General features: G+C 44.5%; 1 protein-coding gene across 9 annotated transcripts in view; it reads right to left on the bottom strand.

Moving 5' to 3' along the window:
- ica1 (islet cell autoantigen 1) overlaps positions 1 to 15019 on the bottom strand; it is a 272925-nt gene that overhangs the window by 33657 nt on the left and 224249 nt on the right. For 8 of the 9 annotated variants that reach the window (XM_038797509.1, XM_038797513.1, XM_038797515.1 and 5 more), the window contains one exon: positions 9428 to 9688. In XM_038797509.1, coding sequence (XP_038653437.1) covers positions 9428 to 9688 — 261 coding nt within the window. Of the gene's footprint in view, positions 1 to 9427; positions 9689 to 15019 lie in introns of those variants that run through there. The other variant, XM_038797517.1, reaches the window with a different exon arrangement.

Here is a 15019-nt window from a genome sequence, read left to right as displayed (position 1 = left end):
GTATTCAAGCAACATATTAATTTAAATTATTTAACCGAGGTCAGCCAGCTGCAACCCTCCTGGTAGGGAGACTGACATGAAAAGTGTTTTCTTCAATCATTGCCCTGTAATTTGTATGCAAATCAAACTCACGCTTACATCCTGTCTGAAAGCAATGTAGCCCTCTTGACAATACATTCCTTTTTCAAAAATGAGAGATTAATTTTGAAAATGACAATGGAATATCACTGTAAATAGAAACCATTGATAACATTTCTGAATTATTTCCTAATTTCTAAACAGTAAAATGTTCAAACAGAAGACTGATTCTGGCAAGTGATCATACTTAGAATGAAGCTTTTTGAGGGGATGCATTTTTAACATCATTGCAATATCACATTTTTTCTAATAGATCCACGAATGCATTAGAAAAATGTTTCCAACCATATCCAATTTTTGGAATAGGAGCTCATTACAAGATAAGTAATATAAATTTAGAAAGTTAAAATCTCATTTAGAAAAGTATGGAGCTTAATGGAGAGATTAGGAAAGGGTTATTTGCTATTCTCTGTGAAGTACACACTTTTCCAAAGATCAAAAAGCACTTGCACAATGTTTCTTTAAGTTACTGAGGTGTATACATTATGACAGGTGCATATGCTGGTGATTTCTTCCTCGCATCCAAATCATTCTACACCACTCATTATTTTCTGCTTCGCTTTTTCCTCCCTTTTAAATGTTTGTGCTCATCATTGTGAAGGATAATAATGCTGGATATGTCATTCTCCATGTGGAGTTTGCACATTCTCCCTGTGTCTGCGTGGGCTTCAACCCCACAACCCAAAGATGCGCAGGGTAGGTCAATTGGCCACACTAGATTGTCCCTTAATAAAAAAAAATGCTGGAGAATAGGCCTCCTCCCGTTATGTGCACCCAGTACCAACACCAAGTACTTCCAGCTCCCATACTACACAGACAGATGTACAGTAGAACTCCAGCGATTGTCCAGATCAAATATCATATAATCTCTTTGAAGGGAATTAGGGCAAAATTTTGTGCTAAAGGCTCATGAGAACTAGGAACATGCTTGGCCCCGCCTAAATCTGTGTCATAGTACACTTATGTCAGATTCTTCCATATAATTAATCAGGGCTGGATTTGAACCAAAGGTTCATAACGTGAGAAGTGGGAATGTCCATTGATAACTGCACAATATTCAGCACCATTTACGACTCCTCAGATGCTGAAGCAGTCCATGTCCAAATGCAGCAATATCTTGACAATATCCGGGTTGGGCTGACAAGTGGCAAGTAACATTTGTGCCACACAAGTGCCAGGCAATGACCATCTCCAACAAGAGAGGATCTAACCGTTGCCCTTTGACATTCAATGGCATTACAAGCATTAAATCTCCAACTATCAACATTCTGAGGATTATCATTGAGCAGAAAAGGAAATGGACTAGCCATATAAATACTGTGGCTACAAGAGCAGGTCAAAGGTTAGGAATTGTGCATTGAGTAACTCACCTCTTGACTCACTAAAACCTGTCCATCATCTAAAAGGCTAAAGTAAGGAAGGGAACACTTTTTATAGTCTCGTGGTTGAATTTTGTGCCTTTTCTGACCTTGTTCTCTTGTACTTTTGGCTTCCCTTCCAATGTTTTGGATCTCCATATATGTATATATGTATTACCATCGCTGAGCCCCCGCCATCAATATCCTGAGGGTTACCATTGGCGAGAAAGAGAACTGAAACAGCAGTGGTGTAGTGTTATTTTCACTGACTGGTAATCCAGAGGCCCAGGTCTGGGGACCCAAGTTTGAATTCAATAAAAACCTGGAATTAAAAGTTTCACGATGATCATGTCAATTGTCAGAAAAATGTCCTTTAAGGAAGACAATCTGCCATCCTTACCTGGTCTGGCCTATACGTGGTTTACAGACCCACAGCAATGTGATTGACTCTTAAATGCCCTCTGAAATGGCCTAGCAAGTGACACCTACATCCCATGAAAGAATAAAAAGACATATGAATACTTTAGGTTGTGGGGGCAAAACTTGTTGGATTTCCACCAGGAAACCTGCAAATTTCAATAATTATTCTTTGCTCAAGGGTGCTTTATGTTTTTCTTTCTTTCAGGTGTCAAGGGTTGCCGGCTTCAACAACTCTTCAATACCAATGAATCTCCAGATCATTTTTTCCCTTTCACTCTGCTCTTGTCCCCATTCCTTTTTGCTATTTCATGCTTTCCAATTTTGTCACTACTCTCTCTTGCCATCTCCTTCCTGACTCTGAACTATCGGTACTTAGATAAAGCTTTAGCTTCATCCCCTTACATCTCCACCTCAATGGCACATGGGCAAGGAAACATCCTGCTGATGGGTCAGAACTTCTCCATATTGAACACCACTTGAAAGAAGTCCCAACGGTGGCTAGGGCACTGAATGTACTCTGGTTGGGGGACTTCAATGTGCATCACCAAGAGCGCTTAGTAGCACCACAATTGACCGAGCTAGCCTAATCCGAAGGAACATAGTTGCTAGACTGGATCTTTGGCAGGTGCAGAGGGTGTGGCGATATGCATCACTGTAAATACACAATAGGTTAATGTAAGTACACATAGACTAGATAGACACTATAGGGAGCACCAGAGACATGACACACAGACATTCAACCCAGATTGTTTGAGCCACAAGAAGAAGACTCTGACAGTCTACCCAGATGTGCAACGTGACAGACCTCAGCAAGAATGTACAGAGGCACTCGATGATCACAGTGAGACTACTGGTGACTCCGGTGACACCACGTTACTTCAAGCCTCATTCGCTCGAGCCTCTCCACAAGCAAATGCATTCCTGAATGTTTTGACTCCGGACGGGGAGCATCAAGAAACCTCAGCTGACTCCAGTGAACCTGCTATGACTCCAGATGGGGAGCATTGACAAACCAAAACTGACTCAGGTGAAACAGACTAGACTCAAGATGGGGAGAATCAACAAGCCAAAGCTGATTCAAGTAAGCCGGACATGACTCCAGACGGGGAGCGCCACGAACTCAGTGACGGCACGCTCAAGAAAACAGCAGATGCCACGAAGCACGCTGACACGAGTAACTGTGTGAAGGACTCGTATTATGCACAGAGTGTGGTCCTTGAGCACGGCAAACACAACAACAGAACCATCCAACACAACACAACGTTTGAAAACTACATGAACGACATTAACAAGAAGCGTACCAAAGGCAACATCGTCGACAGCAAGCACGACAAAGACTATACCTATGGAACTATGACTGGTACGACATGGTACAACTCTGCCCATGAGGGACACTGTTACTGCTCAGCTCAGTACAATGACATACCATGGCAGGATGATGCATCTTCCCAATTCACGTTTGCTGCACTACCAACAGGCAATCTGGCTTTCAGGACAGATGCCTTCCAACATCGCTACCACAAGCATCGAAAAAAAAAAGACTCCAAATCAGACAACAAAGTGATTTGACCACTTCTTGGTTCCTTACGCACAGGGACACTGATGGCGTTCACAAGGACATGCTGCCATCAACATCACCACCTCATCAACCAAACAAGAAAGACACTCGACCATAAGTATTACAGAAAATCTGTAACACGAAAAAAAGGGGGATGTGGTGATATGCATCACTGTAAATGCACAAGGGGTTAATGTAAGTACACGTAGGCTAGATAGGCACTAGAGGGAGCACCAGAGACATGACACGCAGACACTCAACCAATAGGTCAGTAAGATAGGACACGACCAATGGGCATTCACGAGACACACAGGGGTGACACTACCACAGGAGGGCATTACACCAACCCATATATAAAGGACACAGCACACATGATCTTCCTCTTTCCAGTGGAGACACTCTGAGTACAGACACAGGGTTGATTCAACATCACACCCACCACGTGGATTGTAGCAGACTGCTTTGTCAGTCTGAGTAGCTATAGAAAGATTAACAGTAGAGTCGAATCCAAGTAGGAGAATTGTTAATAGTTCAATAAACATGTTGAAGCTATCTCCACGTCTGAAACTTCCTTTGTCAGAGTGCACATCAAGGAAGCAGCTTATGCTAAGTCAAGAGCATAACAAAACAGAGGGTACCATCAAGAGGGAAATACCTGTTTTATCTGATCCTCACCAATCTACCTGTCACAGATGCTGCTGTCCGTGAGAGTATTGGTGTGAGTCACAACTGCACAGTCCATGTGGAAACAAATTTTAACATTGAGGGTACCTTCTATCGTGTTGTGTGGCACCTACCACCATACTAAAATGGGATAGGTTTTGAACAGATTTAGCAACGAAAACCAGAGCATCCATGAGGTGCTGTAGGCCATCACCTGCAGCAGAATTTTATTCATCCACAATCTGTAACCTCGTGACCCGGCATATCTCCCACTCGACCATCATCATCAAACCATGGGGACCAATCCTGGTTCAATGAAGAGTGCAAGAGAGAATACTAAAAGCAGCATCAGGTATATCTATTTGTCAACCAGGTGAGACTACAACACAACCAAACAGTGTAGGAAGTAAGTGATAGGCAGAGATAAGTGATCCCACAACCGATGGATTAGATCAAAGTCCTGCAGTCCTACCACGTCTAGTCATGAATGATGTCCAGATATGTCCAGTCCACAAAATGCAGGACAAATCCAACTGAGCCAATTACTACCTTATCAGTCTACCTTTGATCATCAGCAAAGTGATGGAAGGGGTTGTCGGCAGGGCTATTAAGCAGCACTTACTCAGCAGTAACCTGCTCACTGACGCTTAGCTCCTGATAATATTACAGCCTTGGTCCAAGCATGGAAAAAAATTGGCGAATTCAAAAGGTGAGGTGAGAGCGATGGCACTTGATATCATGGCAACATTTGACTGAGTGTGGCATTAAGGAGTCCGAGCAAAACTGGAGTCAATGGGAATCAGGAAGAAAATTCTCCACTGGTTTGAGTTATACCTAGTACAAAGGAAGATGGTTGTGGTTGCACTCAGTCTCAGTCCCAGGGGAAGCACGGTGGTGCAGTGGTTAGCACTGCTGCCTCACGATGCCGAGGACCTGGGGTCGATTCTGGCCCTGGGACACGGTTTGTGTGGAGTTTGCACATTCTTCCCATTTCTGGGTAGGTCTCACCCCCACAACCAAAAAGATGTGCAGGATAGGTGAATTGGCCATGCTAAATTGCCCCTTAATTGAAACAAAAAAGAATTGGGTACGCAAAAATGATCTCCGTCCCAGGTTATCGTGGCAGGAGTTTCTCAGGAGTGTGTCCTAGGTCAAAGCATCTTCAGTTGCTTCATCAATGACCTGCCCCCCATCATAAGGTCAGGAGTGGCGATGTTTGCTGATGATTGCACAATATTCGACACCATTCATGAATCCTCAAGACACCATGCCTATATGCAACCAAACCTGGGTAACATTCAGGCAATTATCATCTCCAACAAGAGAAAACCTAACTATCTCTCCCTGACATTCAATGGCATTACCATCATAAAATTCCCCACTTATCAATTTGCTCAGGGTTACCATTGATCAGAAACTGAACTGGACCAGTCATATAAATACTGTGGCTATAAAATCATGTGAGACGCTGGGAATTCTTCAGCAAGAACTTACCACCTGACTCCCCAAAGGCTGTCCCCCATCTATAAAACACAAGTCAAGAGTGTGATGGAATACTCTCCACTTACTTGGATGAATACTTGGATAGAGATCAACTCTATCTAGGACAAAGCAGCCAGCTTAATTGCCATCCCATTCAACATCTTAAACATTCACTCCCTCCACCACTGATGCACAGTGGCACCAGCATGTACCATCTACAAGATGCACTGTAGCTACGCACTAATGTTCCTTCGACAGCACCTTTCAAACCTGCAAACTACCGCCTCGGTGGACAAGAGGAGAAGACACTGGGGAACACCACCACCTGCAAGTTCCCCTCCAAGTCACACTGTGCAAAATATTTTGCTGTTTCTTCACTGTTGTTAGATCAAAATCCTAGAACTCCCTTCCTAACAGCACTATGGGTGCACCTACCCACATGGATTGCAGCAGTTCAAGGCAGCACTCACCACCAACTTCCCAAAGGCAATCAGGAATGGGCACTAGGTGCTGCTCAGTTCCCATGAAAGAATTAATTAATTTCAAATTCGGCAAATGCTGAGCTCTTCTTCCATCACTTTCACCTCAGTGTCCACATCTTTGAACAGAAGTCTATCCCCGTGCACAGTGGACCTTTTCACCTGTCTTCTGAATTCCTTTTTCATCTTGACCTCTCTGGATCTTTTCATTGAGAGCTGCTAGCTTGACAATGGCCATCTGACATGCCCTTCACTTGCTCTAATGTACTTCCCTCTGAACTTGTAGTGGTCTAATAATAATAATAATAATAATAATAATCTTTATTAGTGTCACAAATAGGCTTACAATGCACTGCAATTAAGTTACTGTGAAAATCCCCGAGTCGCCACACTCCAGCACCTGTTCGGGTACACTGAGGGAGAACTCAGAAAGTCCAAATCACCTAACAGCAAGTCTTTCGGGACTTGTGGGAGGAAACCCACGCAGACACAGGGAGAACGTGCAGACTTTGCGCAGACAGTGACCCAAGCCTGGGTCCCTGGTGCTATGAAGCAAAAGTGCTATCCACTGTGCTACCGTGCCATCCTATTCCCCCACGTTCAACTCTAACAGTAAACCAGCTGACAAGGGTGGTACTGTTGTTGCTTGGAAAATAGACCTTTGTGGTCTATTTGAGACTTGTAGAGTCTCAACTGCTACTCTCTGCCATTTTCTCTCATCTCCTCCTGGACCATGACTCCACTACCAAAACTGCTGATGACCTTTTCTCCTCTGGGGATCTTCCCTCTTTAGCGTGCAACCTCATACACCCCAATAAAACACAGTCCGTTTTTACCGCCTTTCCCAGATCCACAAACAGGACTGCACTGATACATAGATTGTTTCAGCCTGTTCATAGCCCGTGGAACTGACTTTTCCTATCTTGATAATCATTTTTTTACCTCTTATCCAATCTTTTCCTACCTACATCCACAACTATTCTGATATATCTGGCACTTCAAGAGTTTTGAGTTTCTTGGCGTTAATCGTTTCCTTTCATCATGGACACCTCTCTCTACCACCAGGACAGGTTTTCAGCTCTCTGCTTCTCAGGGCAATCAATTTCTATCCAGTAATCTTGAGCTGGATTCTCCGCACCCCGATGGCGAAATCGTGGCCGGCGCCGGGGCGGAGAATCCATTTCCTCGCACGGAATCGGGACTGGCGCCGGGCCCCACGCCGCCCAGCACCTACCTGGGGCCATTGCTGGAGGCCTGCTCCGCCATTCTCCGTCCCCGACCGGCCGAAGTCCTGACGGCGTGGACCACTCATGGTCCGGCCGGTCGGGAAACTAGCGTGGCGGCTGTGGGAAATGTCTGTGTGGGCGGTCAGGGTTGGGCACGCGGCCGACGGGGGGGTCTATTTTTAGTGTCCAGCTCCGCGGTCTGAGTCCACCATGGAGAATGGCGCGTCCACTGAAGGCCGCCACGATGTGCATAAGTGGCCTCCGACCCGGAAGTGTGGGGGCCCGTATCTGCAGCAAAAGCTGTTAGATTTATGCCAGGTCCCTGCTAGACCCCTGCAGGGCTCAGAATATGTGGCCCTTTCACGGCAGTTTTTCTCGCGTGAAAGTCCACAGTCTTTACAATGGTGTGGGACGTAGCCCCAAAAATAGAGAATGCAGCCCCTTGTTTTCCCATTGATAAGCATGACCCTGCTCATTTTCCTTGAATAAAAAATGCTGCTATTGGAATCCATTTCTGTCCTTGATGTGGCTGCCTTTTTGTGGGATATGTGGAACTTTCTTTATTCCAGTCATTCAACATTCTTTGGTACATTAATGACTGTAGATAGATAGAACAGTACAGCACAGAACAGGCCCTTCGGCCCTCAATGTTGTGCCGAGCAATGATCACCCTACTCAAGTCAACCTATCCACGTAACCCAACAACCCCCCCCCATTAACCTAACCCGCACATCTTTGGACTGTGGGAGGAAACCGGAGCACCCGGAGGAAACCCACGCACACACGGGGAGGACGTGCAGACTCCGCACAGACAGTGACCCAGCCGGGAATCGAACCTGGGACCCTGGAGCTGTGAAGCATTTATGATAACCACCATGCTACCGTGCTGCCCACTGGGAGGCTTTTCCAAAACATATTATTTTAACATTGTGAGATAGACATAAACAGGTTAACATTAAATCTAACTAGGGATACTAGAAGAAAATAAACTTCAAAAACTGTATGACTGGCACAAACATCAACAATGGCATGGAACAAACTAAGTTGCTTCTAGATGTTGATATGCATTGTTCTTCTCCCGAAAATGAGTAGGATTGATTTTAAAAAAGCAATTACATATAGTCAACATAGTCAGAGCTTGGCTGGTGTGGAAAATTGGTGGCTGCTATGCTGAGTCACTCAGTATATCCGATCTGTGGGTGGGTGAGGCAATCTCAGGACAACCATGAAAGCTTTTGCAGCAGGCTAGAGTTTTTTTTTGGTGTGAGCCCATCTTTTCCTGGTCCCACAAAATGTGGAAACATTACTTGAAGCTTTTTCTCAATTACCTCTTGTTAGGTCGTTCAATATCTTGTACAAATAAACAGGGCATGCACAGCGCACATTCCACCTAAATTTTGCACTTAGGGTCCGACAACTGGCATTGAACTCCAATTTTCATATTTAAGCAGCATTACACCATTTTCAGGCTTTTGTGCTACACTTCCATTTAGGTTCCCTTGAATTTGGGATCCGAACAGGCCTTGAGTAACAAAGAGACAGTCAAAAGTATCTCCCTGATTTTCCAACTGCTGGCCATCTGCTTTCCAGGTGCAAATCAGGCAGGTCATCATTGATCCCTCCCAACAAGTATGGATGGCAGCTTTTTATTTCATCATGATTTTATTGGTTTTCTTTAACACACAGTATTCTGATCAACATGGAATGATCCAAGTTTTTTCTTTTTCGTTAGAGGTATTTGTTTTTAATTAGTAAGAGTCATTTTTAGTAAGCCACCCAGTTTGCTTCTGAACTTGCTGAGGAAAATAAGATGAAAATTGCAGAGTAAACATCGCACTTTAAGGCAAATGGCTTCCCAAACTAATTAAATTATATTGTAGATAATTTACATTTGTGTATAATCAAGAACTGATCCTTGAAAATTATTTGGGTTAATGGGAATTAACTAATACACAAATAGAAAATTGAATCACCATCGATTGAATGGTTAAGGTTCATGTTAGATTTAGAAAGTTGTTGCAGTGAGTTATCAGGTAAGCAATTTGTGATTTATATAAAAGTTATACAAGGTATTGTTAACAAGTTATAGCTCTTCATACTCACTGGCAACTGAAAATGATGCATCACCCAAGCTTTTGTCAAATAGTTGAGAAGGAAGGAAGCCTGAAAGAGAGGGAGATTGGTCTGATTCTCCAGCTGCTGGATTGTTAGGACAACTGAGATCTTCTCCAAACACTGCCTGCCATTCCTTGCTGAAGTCACTTTCCTCCAGGGAAGTGCCATTTAGAATTTCATTCAGCAGTGCCATTTCATCCTTCTCATTTGTCTGCGATTCCATGAAATTGGTCAGCAGATTTGCTGGAGCTAGAATTAAAATTGACAAATGGCACTCTCTTGTTAATATTCACATAAAATGCTGCGATTTAGTGGTATGCATGCAAACATTTAAACATGAAAGCCTCATTCCCAGAAATCGACAGAAATATTAATTGTTTGATTCATTTCACTATAAGAATATTCATTTGGTATAAGAGCTTGCCAACCTTGAATAAACATTTATAATTTTAAAACTATGTTGTACCTTCCTATGCACCGGCAACTGGAGCGAAGAATGCTGACAAAGTTAATTGGATATCAATTCAAAATGCAGATGCTCTTTTGTCCAGTTTCTTTCTTCAGTATTGTCTCTTTCTTGAGGAATTTTATGTGTATGTGTGCATTATATTTTCTAAGCATCTCTATTTCTTTTAATTATATATTTTACTACCATGCTACGATTCTGTGTTTCTGTTAATAGACCATTACCGAAGTTGTCTCACATTTTGCATGGTATATATTTCAATCTTTTGGGGATAATTCTTACAATCTGTTTTGTTTTCTCTAAATGCTGTGTAGTTTAAAATCGGTCATTTTTTTTCCCAGCTAGTTCCATGTTAATCACTTTAGGATGTACACAACACAGTGCAGGTTTTACAAATCTGTGCTCATTCGAATGATTGAATAATTCTGCCCTGCGTGTTGACATGGTGTCTGAATTCACAATCTGCATTCCTGGTGTGGATCTTCACGCGCTGGGAGTGCAAATTTGTTCAATCTACCCTGTTTTGTAACCACTTATTTATACTTAACGAGAACAGATTTATTGAAGGGAATGCTGAGAGACAAAAATAATCATTTTAAGAATTAGCTTTCCTGAAAAAACACAATGGGGCTGAATTTCCTGAAACGTTTCTAGATTTAATGCCTTGTACACAGAAAACTCTTGTCAGGCATGTATCCTGACCCCACTTCCATCCATTACTGGCAAATTAATTTGGAGCAAACTACAAAGTAATGGGCTTTATTTCAATTTTTCAGAATTTTTGAGTTCCCACCACTAGATTGCCAGGCTTCAGAGTTAGAATTTTGATGCAAAATAAATATGGCCAACACTGGACTGCCTCTTGCTCAACCACTACTGCCAGGTCTATAATAAAATTTAAAAACAATTTAGTTTCAATTCTGAATATGAACATGCAACAAGAAAACGTATTTGAGCCTATCCGCTTTAATGCTTCACAAATTTCATATAATCTACTCTATCATTTAATTTGAATGGAAGGGTTCTGTATCTTGGCAGACCTCTAATAAGCACAACTTCAGAACTTCCTTCTAATTTTACACCTTACATTATTCATGCTTGATCAGTTGCTTCTCCTGCCACAACATTTTCTCAGTCCCTCTATCTCAGGCCATGGATAATCACTTGATATTCTTCAAATAGTGATGTTTAATTTGGGCCTGGTTAATTTTGCACTGTCAGGTAAAGTTTAATAGCTTGCCCACTTTTATATTCCGCATACTCCTTTTGCCAATCTGATTCAACCAACCTATGTGTAGATTAAAGTCATGCATGATTATTGTGGTATATTTCTTACACGCCCCATTTATTTCTTATTCTTTACTCTGTTCTACAGTGTAACTACTGTTAGGGTGCCTATAAACTACTCCCACAACATTCCTTTCTATTTCCTATCTTCACCCAAACGGATTCTATAATGAGGTCATTTCTCACTACTGTACTAATGGCATCCTTAATTAACAAAGCAGACCCTTGTCTTTTCAAAATGTCAACTACTCTTTAATATTCAGGTTCCAACCCCGGCCACCTTGCAACCATGTCTCTGAAATAGCTATTAGGTCATACATATTTATTTCTAGGCTAATAATTCATCCATTTTGTTACGTATGCTGCATGTATTCAGATACAATGGGATGAACCCACGCAGACACGGAAGAATGTGCAAACTCCATACAGTCACCCGGAGTGTGAATTGGACCCCAGGCTCTGGCGCTGTGAGGCAGCAGTGTGCCACCATGCTGCCCCCTGGGGTTCCATCAATACTTTGTTTATATTATAACAGTAAATTGAGGCAACCCATGAAAGCTCTCCCCCATAGGCACCATTTAACAGAAGCAAAGATTGGGGAACCATCAAGTGTGCAGACAGCTGTTGCTGGTATCCATCCAACTACAATTGCATTGTCCACCATTACAGAACACTTGTAAACGTCCCACTCTTTCCAGCTGAGACCACCCTATGAAGGCCACTATCCTGCAGGAATGTTTGCAGTCAAGTGGCAGGAATCACAGCCTTTTGGTTGGCAGTCCTATCACTTCAGGTTCCAATAATGAGTGCAACTGGCTGGTCCGTTGTCAACTCCTCGGTAAAGGTAACTAATGGATTAACACTCTTTATAAGGCTCTCCAAAAGCTTTTTGAGTTATTGCCCCCACCCATTGTGGAATTTCTTTCAATTGTTCTAACTCCCTTGTAATTTTCACCTCCTCCCACTAATGCCTTCTTTAGACTTGGCTGAGTTCGCCTCTGGACTCCCGATTAGGTGTGCAAATGAGCTGATGGGAGAACTGAATGTTATTTTCACTTAACATTCAGGTGAGAGTAAAAAGTAGTTATAAACCATTTAGAACTGACTTATGCTTAAAGATGTAACTCAGGCCCAGAGGATAGCAAGAAGACTACAGAAGATACAGGTGACCTTAATGAGAGAGCTGTCTAAATAAAACATGTGCATGTCCAAGATATAAAGGCCTTATGATATTGAATATCTATACAGGAAAAGGCTGAACAGAAGAACAATACCATAAACTTTACAAGGTTAATGGCAATGTACACAGGGACAGCTTGTTATTAACAGGACTGTCAAAATTTGCACCTCAACATCCAATTTTCTATTAGCATGCTATAATTGAATTTACTTTTCCAACAATATAGGCATTCAAATTGAAAAACCAAAATGATTTTGTGAGGGAACTTTTATTTATCATCTGTGACGTGTTGAAATGACTGTTTCCGAACTGGGTACAAAGTTAGTTACTTTGCCTTGTTTGCATTATTCACTGTGTAAAATAATAAATTAAAAAAATACATGTGCTTGAGTTTAGAGAATTGCATCCTCAGTGTGACAAGCATTTTTGAAACTGAATTTGTTGTGTATCATGACAATTTTGTGCTCTTACCTGATGTTATAAAAATTTATATGATGGTAGGTTTGCGTGCCCCAGTGTTGTGACATTGCAAATGGTTCTCCTGCCAGATCGCTTGGAAATGTACAACATTTATTATTCAAACTGAACTCCCAGTCTGGATTAAGCCCAATAATGGGGGTTAGAAGGGATATCATAGGAAGTCTGGAGCTATACAGCCCTTGTTGGGTTTTGCTAACCTCTGTGGAACCTAGCTCTGAACAACCTGTTTGACAATTTATGGCATGTTCCCCAGTAGAGAAGCTCTGACAGGAGGTAACAGTAGGGTCATGGCTGTGTACATTGCCCTGAGGATCTGGAAACCAATGTGGAAGCTGGCGGGCTGGATTCGGATGCGGCCGGAGAATTGCCGGGTGCGTGGCTGCGCATTTGCATGGCGGCGGGCCTGCAGCGGTCGTGCCCGCAACATGGTGCCAGCCGAGTGTGGACCCGGCCTGTCAAAAACTGCCCCCCTGCAATCAGCCTCATCACCCCCCCCGAACACCCCCCTACCAGTGCCCCCAGCCCCTGCCAAAGTCCCCCCTACTTGCAGAACGGCTACCCCGCCCGACTGACGCGGCGCTGGACACAGACTGTAGCCACCAAACCGTGTTCACAAAAATAAAAAGGACAAGTGTTCCACGCCATCGGGAACTTGGCCCATCGGGGGAAGAGCATCGGGGGAGGGCCTCAGGTAACGTCCTGAGGCGTTTGGCCGTTTTCGAGAGGGCAGAGCATTGCAAAAGCAGCGCCGCCCCTGATTTCAACGCAAACAGGGATTCTCCGGCCAAACGCGATTTCAGCATCGCCGACCGGAGAATCCCGCCCGTCATTTTTAAGATAGTTGACAAGATATGAATATCCAGCAGGAACATTTACCAGTAAGATGAACCTCAAGAGAACTTTCATTGTCTTTCATAGCCTACTGCGGAATATAGAAATACAAGGTCACTATAAAAGAATTTTAAGGCTCTGTGAGAGGTTTGTGTATGTAGAACATTTGCCTCACAAAGAACACTAGGTAACAGAAAGAGAAGTACAAATCCGAGAAATATGAAATAAGAATAGAAAATGCTGGAAAGACATGCAAATTCACCGTTATTTTTTTTTAAATGTTAATGTTTTGGGCCCTTAGAGCTGATGTATGTGCTGTACATTTTCAAATTTGAAATGCAGTCACAGAATATGGCTCTATAAAATTCAACTGAAATAAAGAACCCAATAACTTGTTGAGTCAGAGCCAAGAATGCCACCAAATGTGAGAAAGGTTTCGCCCTCTACGATGAGTACAAGGTGGCGGCAGCGGAGGGCGTGGGGCAGGAGGAGTCAGATAAATTGGCAAAAATATGGGGCTGGATTCTCCGTCAGCCGAAAGCGAAATCAGGAAACGAGATAGGGCAGAGAATAGCTTTGGACGTCAAAATGGCATAAATGCTTTGCTTGCCACGTGGGGTTAAAGTACAGTAGGTATATCATCAGGGCCGGCTCAAGGCACCGGCAACTCGGGCAGTCGCCCGGGGCGCCATGTGATAGGGGGCGCCAGACTCGGGTCCCGCGCATGCGCAGTTGGGCCGGCGCCAACCAGCGCATGCGCGGTGGCCGCACTCCCCCAGTGTGGCCGCACTCCCCCAGGGCGGCCCCCCCCCCGGTCCGTCCCCTCGGTCCGCCCCCCGCTCGGTCCGCTCCCCCGCTCGGTCCGCTCCCCCGCTCGCCCCCCCCCCGCCTCGGGTCCCTCCCCCCGCCGCCCCCCCCCCTCGGGTCCGCCCGCCCCGCCCCCCCCTCGGGTCTGCCCCCCCTGCCCCGCCCCCCCCCTCGGGTCCCCCCCTCGGGTCCCCCCCCCCCCTCCCCCTCGGGTCCCCCCCCGCCCTCCCCACTGGTCCCCCCCCCCTCCCCCCGCCCCCCCCCTCGCCCCCGCCCCCCAAGGGCGCCGAAGTTCAGCTTGCCCGGGGCGCCAGCAACCCTAGGGCCGGCGCTGTATATCATTAGTGGGCCTGACACCCAATGCTTCGGGGGCTCCGCGATTCACCACCTCCAATGAGCCGATTTCCCGATGGCGTGGTTCACTTGTGGTTCGAAAAATCGTGAACGAGGTGTCCTGGCTGCTGAGCGAGAGAGGAGGTAGGAAATAGCATGGAGTGACTCGGGCTCAGACACCGGCTGCGGCGGGGAG

The sequence above is a fragment of the Scyliorhinus canicula genome, chromosome 5, assembly GCF_902713615.1.
Source record: "Scyliorhinus canicula chromosome 5, sScyCan1.1, whole genome shotgun sequence".
Taxonomy (NCBI): Eukaryota; Metazoa; Chordata; class Chondrichthyes; order Carcharhiniformes; family Scyliorhinidae; genus Scyliorhinus; species Scyliorhinus canicula.
The sequence above is the reverse complement of the archived record's forward strand: the minus strand, read 5'-3'. Positions and strand labels throughout refer to the sequence as shown.